Source organism: Cinclus cinclus, chromosome 13 (genome assembly GCF_963662255.1).
Source record: "Cinclus cinclus chromosome 13, bCinCin1.1, whole genome shotgun sequence".
NCBI lineage: Eukaryota > Metazoa > Chordata > Aves > Passeriformes > Cinclidae > Cinclus > Cinclus cinclus.
Window position 1 is genome coordinate 10,149,747 of NC_085058.1, and position 16,190 is coordinate 10,165,936.

A 16,190-nucleotide genomic window follows, 5' to 3' on the forward strand; every position below is an offset into this window, starting at 1 on the left:
TAAATGTTCTTTTCCATCACCTGTTGCAGTGTTGCTGCATATTAAGAACTAGTTTCTATTTTAATTGTTTCTCTTTGCATCTGAACAGTGACGAAGAGTATAACATCACAGAAGTCTTGAATACATTAATAATTCAAATGTCCTGTTTCTCAGTTGGAGGTATCAGAACAGTGAAGGACTACACTTTTTAAGCTCACACTATCCAATCCTATTTTTGGAATAATGCCAGAGTGATCTTGGTTTTAGGCATCACAGGACTTTTCAGTAACTCTTGTTCATAGCTGATAGGAATAGCATGCTTTTAAGTTCAGTGCAAACATAAGCCATTGCTCTGGGGTTGGGAGCTTGGGAAGCATGCCATTTGCAGAATTGAAGGTGGTTGCAGCCCTGAGCTGAGCCACCAGGCTGTTTGGTGTAGCAAAGCTGTGGCTGTGTAACAGCAGCCTTGGCTGAGGTGGGGAGCTCAGGCCCTGGAGAACCTCAGCATTTCAGTGCTGGCAAGCCTTCTGATCTTGATCCAGCATCCAATTGTCTCTGAAACAGAGCTGCAGAGAACTCTACAAAGGAATATTATTCCATCTAGTTGTGTATTGAAAATGCTGTTGTGAGTATCTTCATCTTCCATAGTGTTATAACTGCTTTTTTTTTTGTTACCTGGTTGATCTTGAAAGATGAACCTGATTTCCAGGAAGGGGAATAAGGTGCAAAGAAGCAAGTTAGAAGGAAGAGAGCACATAACCAGTTTGCATGAAGGAGTTGGCTCAAGAGGCAGCCAGAGGCCAGTCTGTACTGACCCTGCTGAACTGGCAGGTTAACAGAGACTGGACCAAACCCTTGGGAACCAGGAGGCCTCTGCTCCACTGCTGTGTGCCCTGTGAGTTCTGGACATTGGGAGTCAGCAGGAAAGGGATTGTATTGGATCTGTATTTCAACTGTTTTGTCAGCTTCCACCTCCTTACGCCAGGTGTTTTCAGGTATTTTTACTGAAACAAACACTTCAGTAGAACTGGAGGAAGTGCAACATGACAGAATGAGTCAAGATCTTTTCTTAGATAGACAATCTGTTGGATTATATTCCTTTTTGCTAAGTATTCCCAAATCCTCCTCATTCTATAGGCACCCAAAAGAGTGAATTTGTGTAATGGATGGCACTATCTTGAGGTTTTCCTGTACTTGTAAGTAGCTCATAAATGACATTGATGGTTTCTAAATATTGGAAAAGTGTTTCTTTCCTATAGGGTCTCACCGGTAGTTTTTCAGCATAAAAAGCTGAATTATCTTTTTCTGTGTGGGTAAGACTGTGCATGGTCTTTTTCTGGTCTTGATTTATGTAAAAATTGAAAACAGACCTGCTTAAGTCACCCAGTTAAAACTTGCATTTTGCACTTCTGTTGCTGTGATGAAACTTAATTGTGCTTTACTGCTTGGTTCTCTTCAGGGCCAGCTATTTATGAGCCTGTCTCTGAGAATGTTTCTTTAGCACAAATCAGATCACATGTGCAGCTCTGTGGCACAGGCACCATTTCATTAACGTGTCAGAAGTGGTCACTCCCATGAGAGTTTCTTGAACATTAACATTCTTGTCTTTATTATACAAAGCTGGCAGTGATAAAGCAAAGAATATTGTGTCCTGCCATGATGTGTTTCATAAAATTAACCTGACAACAGTGTTTTGCCAGCAGGAAGGCTCAAAGCACCACTTAAGGAGATTGCTTTAAACTTTGATTTTTAAGGTAGTTGTCAGTTTTCTCTTTGTGCCAGTATTACATTGCTTTCATTGCTATAATTGCCATGTGAGTTGTTCACAAAGCCTGAGCTCTTTCAGCCAAAACAGTTTGCATTTTCTGGGAATAAGGACAGGAGAATAAATGCTTGCTGTTAAAACATTCTAGTAGGTTCCAGCATCTCCATGTTTGGTACAGGGCTGTGAAATCTGTCAGAAGCATGTCTTCCATCTACCTTAAATCACATCAGACTAAACTGGGCTGAATCTAACATGGGAAACTTGCAAGAAAGTCCTTGGAAGAGTGAGATTTTGGCTTCTGGTATCTGCTCTTTTCCTGCTGACACGTGCTTATGATACAGTAGAGGTGGTAGGATAAATAAATCGAAACAAAAAGGGCAGTAATCACACATTTTTAATCCACAAATGTGATAATACATAATATATTTAAGGTGACCTGAACATTGCCCATATTTTAGCAATGTTGTTACATACCAAGCTACAAGTACAAAAGTAAACAGTGAATACACAGGATATGCAAGTATGAGAAATATTTGAAAACATATCTTTCCTTAAGGCTACTCAGATTATTTTGAAATAAAACAACAGATGTTCAGCTGGTGTGTTTAAAATACCAGAATGTGAATATTGATACTTGCAACACACAAAAAGTCACAAATACAGGATATCCCTTTCCTTTGCACATCTTGAATGTTGAATAATCTTTTTCTGGCTTTAAAAGAAGAACTTAAATTTATTTGCCACAAATGAAACACACAAAATCTGACATGTGCACTGGTACAGAGCATTAGATACAAGAAATACTGTTCAAAAGCATCAGTGGACAAGTACATGCCTGGAAGAAATGCAGCTAATGATGCATGTAAATGTAAATATGGATCTGCAACTGGCTGAACTTGCAACCCCAAAGGTTGCTGTTTCATTTCTGTATTGCAAAGGAGTTATGCATCTTCATTGCAACTAAATCTACTTCTAATAGGAAATACATGGGGGAAATTTACACCATTAAAAACTGTTCTGCCAACGTCTTTCATATTTACTGTGCTTCAAATGAGTTCTCTTGGGAACAGGTAAAAATCCATCTAGGACATCCCAAGTGAGTACATGACCTGGGCCTGTGTATTCTCAACTGTATAAAGGCATGACAGTAAAAACTGTTGTTGCAAGAGATAAAATATAGTTATTCCAGGGTGAGGGAGGAAAGAAGGATAATAAGAGTTTTGAACAGTTTTCTCTTAATACCATAGTATTCAAGAATTTATTCAAATGAGAAACATGTTTTTTTTTCTTATCCTAAAGTAAGGAGTGATCAACCTATAAGCTTCCCTTAGAGAGGAATGGCTTTCAAATATATTTTCTTGTCTTTGTCAACTTTCAGATACATGCATCTCTCTATTATACTATACATGATATGGAAGGTATTACCCCTAGATGATGGCACTGTCTGCTCTCTGTGTCAACTGAAAGGAGAGGGTTCCTGATACTGCAGTGTCAGGAGACAGAGATGAGTCTGGAGGATAAGATGGAGAGGACAAGGAGAGGAGAGGTTTCTGAACATGTGTTTTTCAGTCTGGGTCAGTCTGCACTTCGTCAGGTTCTACAAGTGGCAGCCAGAGCATCAGCTCTGCTGCCACACTCCCTGTGTCCAGCCACAACTGTGCAAAACCCACTCATACTGGCAAAATCTTTTCAGTTTGAAGACATCACTATATTTTCTTTCAAAAAAAGCCCCAGAATTCATTGAAAACGTTCTGAACAAAAAGTCACTCCAGAAACTCACCAGAGTCACTAAGGCTGTTCTCTTTTACTGCTGTGGATATGCTACACTTGGAGGCACTGCACAAATAGTGGATGGGGTTGCTTTGTATCCCACCTCTGATTTACTGTAGGCACAAATCTCATGGATGCATTAAACCAAGAGTATTATCTAGGCTGAATATTCTGAGGATCAGGGGTGTGAATGTTGGTGTCTCAGGCATGCTGCTCCTCACGAGGGCAATTTCAAAATCTTCACAAAGAGTATTTTTGTTCTGTCAGGCAGAACAGTGAGAGCAGCACAACCTTCAGTCTGAACTCACCTGATGTTACCCAATGCAAAGCCCTGAGAGCGGGGGAACTGCTGTACTACTTTATCTACCTTTGAGCTGGAACAACTGAGCTGCTTTTCAAAGTAAAATGAAACCTCCTCTCTGTTGTTAGCAGGTATAAAACTAAACTGATGGAACTGTTGCTTCATAGAGCAGTTATTTGGATTTTTCTCCCGCTTCAGCAAGTGTGATTTGTTACTCTCTTATTAGATTTATATACCATGAAAAATCAGAGATGTTTTCTCATATTGATTCCTGGTCCTCTTGAAAGGAGTGAACTTAATCCATTACAGCCCTACTTTCTGTCAAGGCCTTTTCAGTTAGCGTGGAAATAATAAAAATATATGTACCAAGGGCCTTGGGGGTAAATTCCATGCACTGCTCTTGCCTTTATCTGTCTGTGTTTACATAGCCATGCATCTGAGTTTACTTTCTGTTCACATATTCAGCCTTGAACACAAAGCTAGCAGGATCACGGTGAACAGCCATCTGTGTCTGAACCGTATACTGTTCACTCTGCTCCTTGAAAAAGACTGAATTATCTGAACAAAACATTAAAATCCATAGCTTTCTGATTTAAGTTTTCCACTTCATAATGAGCCTGGTGAGCACCTTCTGGGCCCTGCTGGGGACTGTAGTAAGACTGATGGGAAGGAAGCTTGCTTGCCTACCATGGCTTATGAAGGGTGGCCAGTTCTACAGAGAAGTTTTTGGTTGGTTTCTTGCCTTTAAGCACAGCTTCAAAGAACCTTCTCATCAAGTAGTTTGTTGATGCCATTGCAGATCTTTTTGAGGTATGGCCGACAATCCCCGTCCAGGCTGTACAGGGCAGACAGAAACTCCACATCTGCAAAGTGGTTGAAGACGTGGTTGATGCGCCCGTGGGACCGCGCTGTCAGGTGCCGCCCTACGAGTTCATGCACGAGCTCTTTGCACTCATTCAGCAGTTCTGCAAGCACATTCCTGTCAAAAGTGTATTCCACCTCGTAGAAGCTGACTATTGTCATGGCAGTTTGGTTCAGCTTCTTCCTGAACTTGTCTACGATCTCCAGCTCTTCCTGGTTGAACTGATTATTTCGATAGAGGATTCCGATTTTTATTGCCACTTTGATCAGGTCTTTCATGATTTTATGGGCTTCTTTTTTGTTTCTGGTGTGTTCCTTTGTTACTTTGTACAGCTCATCGAAGATTTCACTGCTGGTGTCATCGATTAGCATGTTGGCCATGGTTTTGGTTGCCATTTTACTCAGGATCTTTTTCTGGGCTTGCAGTGCAAGATTCTTGGAGCTGAAATAATCAGGACCTGGTTTGGGATAGAAAAAAGGGGAAATGTTAATTTTATTTGGTGAATTATTTTTGTAATCAGTTAAGAAAGGTAGTACCTGCATGGTTAACTGAGACCTTGCATGTGTCACTGAGCAGAACGGTCACAACTGCAGGAACACTCCCTACACACTATAGCCAGGTACCCTTGGGGTTCCACACGCCCACATTTCAGGTCTTGCTGTCACTGAGGGCTTTTTGCTTGCAAATAAAGAACAGAATATTCTGGCAGGGGATATATATGCTGATTCAGTGATAGTCATTTAATTTGGTAGTTCAGTATGAAAGCAGAGAGATCTGCTGAGATGTTGTGGTTGAAATAATACATGAAGTATCAGAGACAAGCAGAAAGAGATAGTGACAAGCAATATATAAGCCTTCAGAGTTACAGTCTGGTCATTGGGAGGCACTGTTGTTCCATGGTTAGGCTAAGCGGATGCACAAGCATGGATTTATTTTGCCTTAATCTGTAGTATCAATGCCTTCCCCTTTTGTTACCAATTTGCAAAATAATAGAATATGACTTTTATAAAATGTTGGTGCTTCAATGCCTGCAGCTCCTGCCAGAGAAAAATATGTGAGCTATTTGCTCTTCATTTATCAAACAAATATTTTGTGGTTTTTATCTTTTACTCATATCTGCACATTTCTCTCAGCAGAGCACCTGAACACGTGGCTACTGCTGGGCTTTATCCCATGAGTTTCTGTAGTTCTTGGTCGAGATTATTTGACCTTCCTCTGTTTTTTCACATTAATGTTGGCTTCCAACTGACCCTCTGTGGACAAAGCAAAGGGAACATGGATCTGAAATAATTATCCAGGTTAATACTGGGGCAGCAAAGGCTCTGTTGGATCAAAGGGCTCTTTATCATTGTAGCCAGGTGGTGATGAGGGTGTGTATCTGGGGAGGACAGCCAGTGAGCTCTGAGTGATGCAAGAGTGGCCTCTTTGTTCCCAGACACCTTCCCTGCCTTTCCCTGGCATCTCCCCTCACCCAGTGCTGTGCAGAGGAGGTGCCCGCGTGTCCCTGCCAGCTCTGCCCACCGGGACACCAGAGCCTTGGCTGCTTCCAGGGGGATGGAGCTAACCGCGTCCTTCACCGGCTGCTGGGAAATCAAACCACTAACAGGTTAAAAATGACAATAAAAATCCAGTCTTACAGTACTTATTTGATTGTGGAGCCTGAGTGAGTCTTTAAGCCGGTGGGGTGAGCTCCAAGGCCCTTTCCAGCCTTCAGCACACGAGTGTTGTCACTTCCCCCATGCTCCTTACACCCTCACACCACGGAAAAGGGGTGCTGGCTGCCAGTGCTCGCTTGGAGTAAGTAACACTGAATTTAAAGTCCTCTTTCTAATTCTGATTTTCAAGTTGGCTGGAATTAAAGTTGTTGTCTTTGTGTGCCACAGCTGTACTGCTGAGCAATGTTAAAGAGTAACATTTAATTTCAACTGAACCACCACCTGGAAAAAATAATTCAGTGTGCTTAAAAGAATTGCCTGTCATTTGGAGAGAAAATTGTGGGGCTGAGCTGCTGTCTGGAGGAAATAGGAAAAACTGATTTAATCTAGGAATGATAAAACCAGGATGAAAGCATTCTTTCACTTAGCAGTACGTGGGTATATAAATAGGATCCGTGAAGAATAATTATGTGCATTTGACACACTGAAATGGTAGATTGTTAGTGTCTGTTTCTGTAGTAAGTGCTTGCTATTAACCAAGTGGATGTAGTTGATCAGTACCCGGTTTGATCAAAAAGTGAAAATAACTGCAGTAGAATTTTAGAATGTTAATTTTACTGAAGTTCATGACACTTCAGCCTTGTGTCCCTTTGCCCAGATGAGAGCCCAGCTGAATCCTGTCGTGCCTGGCTCTGCTGCAGGGACAGCTCTGCAGAGCTGCTGCAATTCTGGGGCTCGAAGCACAGCTATCAGTTGGGGTGAGTGAAACATCCCAACCCCATCACACACCCTGGGAGGGTCTGGGACCAGCAGAGCCACCAGCGCCTTAAACACAGACACATGCAGCTGCCCTCCCACCCACGGGATCTCTGAGAGAAAGCTGGATGCTAAATTAGCACGTAAAAGCTTCTAATGAACTTTTCAGAAGGGTGAGTTGTCTAGTACAGAAAGAAAACTGTGATATATAATTGTGTGTCCAAAGTCCTGTCTCTTATTCACAAAACTGAGCAGTGTGACCTGCAAACACGGGTCCCTTTCCTGGGACACCCCTGGGTTTGACACCACAGCTCCCAGTGAAAAGGTGCAGGCTGTGAAAGGGGCAGCACGGCTGGAAACCATCAGGCCAAGTTTAACTGAATACTAAGGCTGGAATGCTTTTCCATGGCGAGTCCCAAATGTGGGATCTTCTATTTAACAGCGTAAGACCGAGCTCCTCATCTTCCTAAAAGTAAAATAAAGAAATATTGCATTGCTGCTGCGGCTCCGTCCCACTTCGTGCTCCTGCCTCTCCATCCTATCCTTCCATGGCATGCGCAGCCCCCCCAGCCACGCCAGCCCTCAGAACCCAGGCAGCCCCAAATCCTTTGTGCAGGCTCCTGTCCCCTGCCTCCCTCCAGGACCCGTGCTGCTCTCTGCACGGCACAGTCTGTAGGGGCTGGTAATTCGTTCCACCGCCGTGGCTGCCACGTGTGCTTTATCCCAGTCAGCTGTGCCAGGCAGGAGAGGTTCCAGTGGGCACGGGCAGAGCCTGGTGGGACACAGATCGTTCTGCGCCCTGGCGCGCGTTAAATTCTGTTAAATTCAGGAGCTGTAGCTGCTGCCACGGTCCCTGCAGCACGCCAGGAAACCGCTGACAAGCTCAGGAGGGGCTGAAGGGCAGCGCTGCACCTGCCCCAGGGAGCTGCTGCCTGGCCTGGGGTGGGCACTGTGCAGAGCCTGGGCCACGGCCCCGCTGCCCGAGCTCACACAGCGGGTGTGGGATGGCAAGGAGGCAGCCAGCGGCCATCGGCCCGCTGTGCACCCGGACAAGAGCCTGGGGCTGCTCACAAACCTCTGCTCGCCTTTGCTTTGGTTCAGGGTGTGCACAGCTCCGCGGCAGCGGGTGCTGGAGAGCGAGAGAAGCTGGTTCGATTGATTGTTTGGATTCCTGCCTCCAAAATCACACTGTGCTCAGACACCCAGGTGACGCCTTGCCTTTCAAAGATCACAAGTGGTTAGCCACATGATTACATTCAGGCTTTTGTGGGGACAGCATGTTTACCATGGCAGCCTTTTCTTACTGCAGCACATTGCTCACTACACAAAATACTTCTTCACCTCCTACATACAGCAATTCTATTTTCTGCTTTCTTTCATACAGCAAAACAAATCAGCAACGACATTATAGATTCTATTAGCTCTCGGGAACATTTCACCAAGGCTAAAAATGAAAAACCACCCTCTAAGCATACTGCTTTGTTGGGTAGTGATTAGCTTCCATGATAGAAAATCTCACATCTTAGTTTTTACTGAAGAAAGGGCCAGCTCTCCTTCAGATCTGCTCTCACCTTCTCTCTGTCATCTAGAGAGCTGTGTATGATAAAAGCTGTTTAAAAAGCTCCTTGTGATGGGATTGATCCCAGAGCAATCTTCCATCCTTCTGGGAGTGCATCTCTCCAGCCCCGTGTTTCCCCTGCTGTGGTGCCCATGGAGGAGTGTCCAGCTGTGGCAGGAGGATGGGCAGAGGCTCCCTGTGCCAGGGAGTCCCATGGTCAGGGCAGGACACCATCCTCATCCTCATCCTCCTCACCAGTGACCACCCAGCTCCTGGCACGAGGTGCTGAACATGACAAGGATGTCTCGCATCCCCTAAACTTAATAACACCATTGCTTAATAGCAGAGTTGCTTAATAACAGAAGTGCAGAGAAAGTTTGGCAACTCTAGTGAGTGGATGTAAGAGTTCTATATTTTAGGAGTTTTTGAGACTAAAATGCAAGAACATCTGTAATATTCTCAAAATATGTTGACTGCAGATGGCTGTACCAAGCACAAAATGGTCAGAACTAAATGCTCAGCAGTACTATTTTTATGTAAATCTGCATTCAGCCACTCTGTACACAACACACAGCAAATCCAGTCAACCAGAAGATGCTCCCACTATGGTGAGGAGGGAGAATGGTCAACATTTGCTGAAAGCAATTATGAGGATATGGAAACCAGCCTCCTGAGCAATGAATCAATTTCTCTCCTAGTTAGCCACTTAAAGCCATAATGCCATTTTGCAGCCAGGATATTTTCTCCCCTGTCTAATGGCTGAAAGTTGAGTTGAAGTGAACTCTGGAGGGAGTATGGCTTCACCACAAAAACAGAGAGAGGAGGAGTGGACTAAAGGGTTTCTGTGGAGGTTGTCCAGTGCATTTTTAGTTGGATCAGCAGGCTGGATGGAATTTCACCTGACACTGAGAGCTGTTACCCCAGTCCTGCTACAGCTTGTCCTGGCTAATCAGTTCCCTCAGCCATTGGCTTCACCTGCTCCCAAGTGAGACACATGTGGAGCCTTTGCCTGATTTTCCACTACACTGAGTGTAACCCCAGCTCCCAGCAGTCAGGGTGGTTGTGTTTTCCAGCCAAGGAGTGCACATGGTAGAGCTACTGAGTAGGCTTGAGAGCATCCTGGAGAGGTGAGTTGAGTTGTTTTAAATTAAAGGTCTGAGCTAAAATCATGAAGAGGCTGCAGGTCTGAAGAGGGTTCCTGCAGCTTGGCAGGCATGGGAGGTGATGGGCACCAGAAAAGGTTCCCTGCATCTGTGCTCCAGCTGTACTGGAAGTAAGCAAACTGAACAAGATGGAAATGAGTAAGAAAATAAAGGTAATTAAGAGGCTGAAATATTTTTAATACTCCTGAATCTTCAATTTTAAAATGCAGCACAGCTTCTGCAGCAAAAGTCAGGCTTTAAGGAGTCAGCAGTGCTGCTGGAAACGTGGGCATCCCTCCAGCTGCTAGCAATTGCTCAGGCTTGTGGGAGATGGACCAAGCCAAGGGCCAGGCACACTCTCAGAGTCTGCTACAGGGATAGCTGGCTTGTGAAAATTGTTATAGTAATGTGCTGTTTAATGACTTGTGTGACCCAGTTTGAATGGACCTGTGTGCTTTAACTTGGTGATATACCTGCCCCTGAGCCTGGAGAGTCTGGGAATGGCAATGAGGCAGTTGGATTGTAAAGCTCTTGCAGTGGATAGCTGAATGGTTAATTCAGCATTGCTGCTGGTGTTGATAGTTTACTGTGTTGCAGCTTGTTTCTTTATAACCTAAAGCTTTGCCTGTAATGGCTCCTTTTCTTGACATAAATAAAAAAAAAATCTAGTTGTTTAATTTCCATAATTCAGGCAAAATGTTAGAGGAAATGAGCTGCAAATGTTTTAATTATCCATCAAGTCTCACTTACATGTTATAGGATTGATTAGAAATGTGAACTGCAGGACTCAGGATTTCAAAGAAGCTCTAAAAGCAGACAGGAAAAAGAATCCACTAAAGCCACTTGTCCTGCAGTGTTTTAGTCCTGAGCAGCCCAGGCACGAGCTCTGAGTGTGTGTATTACTCTTGGACAGCTACAGGACCACTGCAGAAGAAACATTCAGTGTTTCCAGTAACTTTAAGCCAAGAAATCCAGTAGAGCAGATGGAATACATCAGCTTTCAGGGAGGGCCAATTTAAACACGTGTAAGCACCAGGAGCCCAGAGCTTAAACTTTAACACTTCTAAATTGTTACTGTGAGCATAAAAGAATTGCTCATATCCTCAGTAGAACTGGAGATTACAGACTGATAATTATATGATCCTGGGAGAATGTACCAGTACCCAAGTGTCTAAAAGCAGAACTTGGATGTGCTGGAAATTGCAGCAACAGCCCTGTACAGAGGAAATATGACTGAATGGAAAAGAAGACCATTTTTCCTTTCTGTGCTTTAGATGAGCAGCAACTGTGCCACAAAAAAACCCTCTGTCTGGGCACCTGGGGACTGGAGATTGCAATGGGTAGTCTTATTTCTGCTGCTGATTTGTATCTGGCATTTACTTTTCTAGTACTGTATTGCTGCTACACACTGGAGTTGCCTTTCAGTACCTGGAGGAGGTGGTGGAAGGCTGGGGGGCCCCTTCTGTAAAGAGAAGAAGAGCAGTGCAGAGTGAGTGGATAGACTGCTGTCCTCTGAGTAATGCCTCCAGGAGCCGGGCCAGGGGAGAGGAGCTCAGCTGCAGTTTCCATCAGCTCTGATGGAGTTGCCAAGAGAGGGTCTGGCTGAGTTTTGCTCCTGCTGCCCCTGGTAGCTGGCTGGGAACTGAACTGCACTGCTGTGCTCCTGTCCCAGGTCTGAAAGCAGTAGCTGGCAGTGGTGTGTGGATGACAGCACTGTCCCAGAGCTGAGCCTGGCTCACAGGGTGGAAACCCTCCCAGGCACTCCCTCGAATACATGGCACAGCTGACACCATGCAGGGATTTTGTATGGTTGCTATTTGACATTACAAATGAGACATTACGCTTGGTCATATCCTGCAAACTCACAGCCAGCTTGTGGGAGAGGAAACCACTCCCTGCCAGAGGGGCTCAGTGAGGATCATCTGTGTCCCACAAACCAAAGGGCTGGACCAGCAGCAGCTTCTTCGGGCAGGACCCAGCCCTGGTCCAGCCTGCCAGGGACACATGCAAGCAAGCAGACCCCTCTCTGAAAGTGGCCACTTAAGCTTTTAATTTTATTGACCTGATAATGTAAATCAGAACCAAAGCCTACACCAGGCTGCAGCTCAGGGAAAGGCATCTTTGCGGAGGGACTTTCAAGAGCTCATTTTCATTTTCAGCTTTTCACCCTGTACTTTGTAGCATAGGGCAGCAAACCCAAACGCATCAGGTTAGCTCCTGGCAGCTGGCAGTGAGTGTGAATGATGCAGAGCTTGCACAGCACCCTGAGGTGCACCCAGAGTGTGTGAGCAAGGCTTTGCTCTTGAGCAAACTGCTCAGGAGTTGAAGTCTGTCTGCCAGGAATGAGAGTAAAGTACTGGGGTGTCTGGGTTTCTGAGCTTTACTGTACAACTAAAAGAGGTTTTGATAAACTGACCACTGTATTTTATAAACAGGTTTAAAGTCTTTTGACGTCAGTTTATGTTCATGGCAAAATACATTGGAAAGAGTGAACACCTCTATCCCAGAAAAAGATTGTTTAGCTCTGCCTGACACTGCTAGACAAACAGGCTCCCCACAAACAGCAGAGTTTTGACAAGGGAAGATTGGTTACTACCCCTTGCAATGACCTATTGATCCTATTCTTGTATTTTAAGACAGGTGCTTATGACTATATTAAAGCAGGGGTTCTTTCAAAGGCTAATTTTACTCTAAAATACTTCTTCTGACCAAAGAGGCATGGTGGCATACCCAAAACACTACAGCCAGATCTTATTTAAGCATGGATAGCTCACCAACCCCAGTGGCCCAAGCCTTGGTGGCACTCGGGGACATCTTTAATTGGCCAGGAAGTTTTGGCCTTCAAATTGCCTGTGAAGTTTTTTGGCTTTTTTCCCCAATATAGGCTCTACAGAAAATCTTTGGCAGGAACTATTGAAGAATTTAACTTCAGTCTCTGAAACATTTTGTGTTTCACGTCCATTGCCTTTTCCACAATTACCACATTTATTACACTGTCTTTTCTAGGAGACACAGCAGGGAAAAAAGAAGCTATCATGGGGACTGTGTGGCAAAAATACCCAATTAGTAAAATAATTATTATCTCTATAGGAAAATTATGCTTGTTTTAATGTCTGGCCATGTAATTTCACAACAGGATCGTAATGAGTTCTTTGATATGTGCTGAGGGGTTGTTTATTGCTTAGAAGGGACAGAGGCTCTTGGGGAATATCAGGCGTATAATGAATGATAAACAATTATCTTGTTAAGGAATGAAGGCTCGTAGGCTTCTTTGAAAGGATTCAACCATCACATTCTTCCAAACTAAAGTAACAATTATCCAGGAAAGAAAGGATTTTCTTGCCAAAGTATCATTTGTCACAGAGACTTAAAAGCCATGTGAAATGTTTGAAGGTCTTGCAGATGTCCTGTTTTATCCAGACACAATTGTTGCAGCAGCTTCTCTTTGCCAATGATCTGCAGAACTTCCTTACAGTGGTTCCAAGCTGGTAGATTTGCTCTGAACAAAAACTTGAAAAGCTGTTTGAACATTGTGACACATGCACAGGTCTTGGGGGCTTTCAGTCCAGTTTCGTGAATGACTTGAATTCTTGATCAGGATGTGTATGGTTTTCATGTGTTCTTTTATCCTCTCCTCTGGCAGGGTGAGGGAGAGAGGAAGGCTGTGGAGGCATCTGTGCTTTTGTGGGCTTGGTGCTTGGCAGTGACCACAGGCACCACTCCTGGTTAAGGGGAGGCTCAGATTTCCCTGTGCTTCTGCAGCTCAAATGCTTTCTGTTCCTTCCAAAGAAGTCTCTTTAGCATGCAGGAGCTGGTTGTTCCATTCCAGCAGGAACAAAATAATATGCTGTTAGTAAAGCAAGGCCCGTCAATATAAGCCCTAAATATTAAACAAGGCCTCCCTGCAATCTGTGTGCTTTAAATAGTTAAAGTGCAGCTATGAAACAGGCTACTGGCTACTGCTTCACCAGTTTCTATTTTTTCCCCCACCCATTTCTCATCCTCTCAGGAAGAAAATTTTGAGGGTTTATTTTTGTGCCTCCAAATTGCTTGCTGTTGCACTACACTGCTCTTTCTTCGGAGATAAAACGTCCTTGCCTTTTACATAAAATAATTCTATTTTTGACTCTAATATATTAAGAACGGCATGAAAAATAACCAACTCTATGCTCTAGGGATGTACAAAATTCCATGAGAAGCAAGCAATTGGGACCCCAAGGGCAGCTGGGCTGAAGATGCTGTGAAACTGAGATGGCATTTCTCTGTAGCTTAATGTGAGGCTGAAAGGAAATGGGAAGGGGGAAGTATTTCTGCTAAAGCAGGTCAAGGTGAATAAGCTCCAAAGAACCCACACTAGGATGCAGCTGCAGCAGGTGTCCAGCTGCTGCTGACCAAGTGGCTGTGTGAGCTGAGCTCTGCCACGTCCAGAGGGAGAGGATGGGGTGCAGCTCCATCCCTGCAGAGCTCTCCCAGACATGCTGCTGGGATGCTCCCCTCTGTGGGACAAGGCAGGCTGCTTGGGGTGTGAGAAGCACAGCTGTAATTCACTCTCGTTGAGTGGATTTTGTCTTGGGCTTTAAAAACAAGCAAAATCTCTGACAACAACACCGCATCTTCTCTGCCCTCAGTGCTTCAAGTGCACTGACACAGTGCTGGGTGGGCTGGGTAACACCTGGCAGGGTGTGTGGAAATGGAAGAGGCCAAGGGAAGGGGACTGCAGGCTGTTGAAGCTTGATATGAGTCAATGCCATCTGTGTGTCTGGCAAAAGAGGGAGATACGTTTTTTATGGACACCACGTGCTATTGTTTTCATGATTTGGTACTCAGTTGTTTGACCACTTGGTTTTGAATTAAGAAGGTGATGGATGGAAGGGGAATAAACCAATGCCAGATATCAGGTGCAGCTGGAAAAACATACTGTTGGTCCCTAACTAAAAACACCAGAGGAGCTGTAATTTCCATGTTTAATTCCAGCCGTGCTTCCAAGCTCTGTTTATACCAGAGAACAAAGTCAAATGAGGGGAAGGTGAAGAGGACAATAATGGCAAGAAATGTCTGACAGCAGTTCACTTTCCTAAGTCAGGAACAGATGCTCTAGACTGATCACAACATGTTTAAAACTATTAATGAAAGAAGGTCTCCTTAACCTTTTGCACAGACTATTTATAGTCTAATTTTTATTCTCTGCATGTGTGTTTTGGGGGAGTCAATTAAAAAGTATTTTGAAGATGCTGCTTAGTGCTCACAACTCTGGAAGGTAAGGGCTTACAGGTTAGAACCCATTTGGAGCTGCTGTTTGACAGAGAGGCACAGCTGTGGCTATCTTACAGCTGGAAGGGTAGGACTGTGATGCCAGGGTCACTAGACAAACAAAGGATGTCAAATCTGCTCCAAAATGAGAGCCTGGTAGGGGTATAAGGGAGCTGCAAGTGAGGCTTATCCTATGATGGACTGATGCTCTTTTAGAAATTAAAGAACAAAAAAAAGCCAACAAAACCCCCAAACCTCCTCCTCAACAAAACAAATAAAACTCTTAACCAAATAGAGAATCCCACTCAAAACCCTAACCCAAAACTATTGCTAGAAGAGGATCTACAGATCTGTATGTCTATTACTAAAGAAATAGTTTTCTGAACCCTCCCCTTAGTTATATTGTCTATGTCACAGAATCATTACTTACAAGGTATGTGGGTGCACTTGTCTCTGTATTTATAACACTTTTCATTCTCTCCATGAATGCAAAGGCCTGGATTTGTAAAGGCATCTAATTTATCACTGACTGCAGTCCAAAATTTTAGCTCCTATTCTGAGAATGTGCAGGAGGTAAAAAAGGACTTAAACAGATCTGGAAAAGTTGCTGCAACTTGTGAAGTCTTTTGGGGTAAAGAAAATGGATTAATTCATGGCTCCCACTGGCAGTGACCCTCCTTGTGCCTTCCAGAGCATCCCCTGCTCCCTCTGCCCCAGTGCAGGGTGGGTGAGCATTTCTGAGCCAGGTGCTGAACTGTTGCACTTACAGCAGGTGTCAGGTGTAGATCTGAGCTCCAACGTGGCAGTGAGGGTTTTACTGCTGCTTGAAGCAGTTTTGTTCTATGCAGCCCCAATTAGTTGTTGACTGTGCTGCAGCTTTATGAATCCAGCACAATACCAGATGGGAATATTGCTTGTGCAAGTTCATAAAAGACCTAAGGGTACCCTTCCTTTCTGAGCAAGAGCTGCTGATAATATCAGTTTCCAAACGATGCCTGCTCTGGTTTCTTTTAACTAATTTAAAAGTTTTTGTTTGTTTGTTTGTTTGTTTTTTGTTGGGTTTTTTTTGTTTGTTTTTTTTAAACAATATCCTTACAGACTTCTAACCCCTGCTTGCTGTTTGATTATTAACCACCAGGGCTGATACTGCAG

General features: G+C 44.1%; 1 protein-coding gene across 1 annotated transcript in view; it reads right to left on the minus strand.

Annotated features, from left to right (window-relative positions):
- Positions 1–4,571: 4,571 nt before the first annotated feature.
- Positions 4,572–16,190, minus strand: part of TNFAIP8L3 (TNF alpha induced protein 8 like 3) — a 43,613-nt gene continuing 31,994 nt past the window's right edge. The window contains exon 2 of the mRNA XM_062501533.1: positions 4,572–5,134. Coding sequence (XP_062357517.1) covers positions 4,572–5,134 — 563 coding nt within the window. The remainder of the gene's footprint in view (positions 5,135–16,190) is intronic.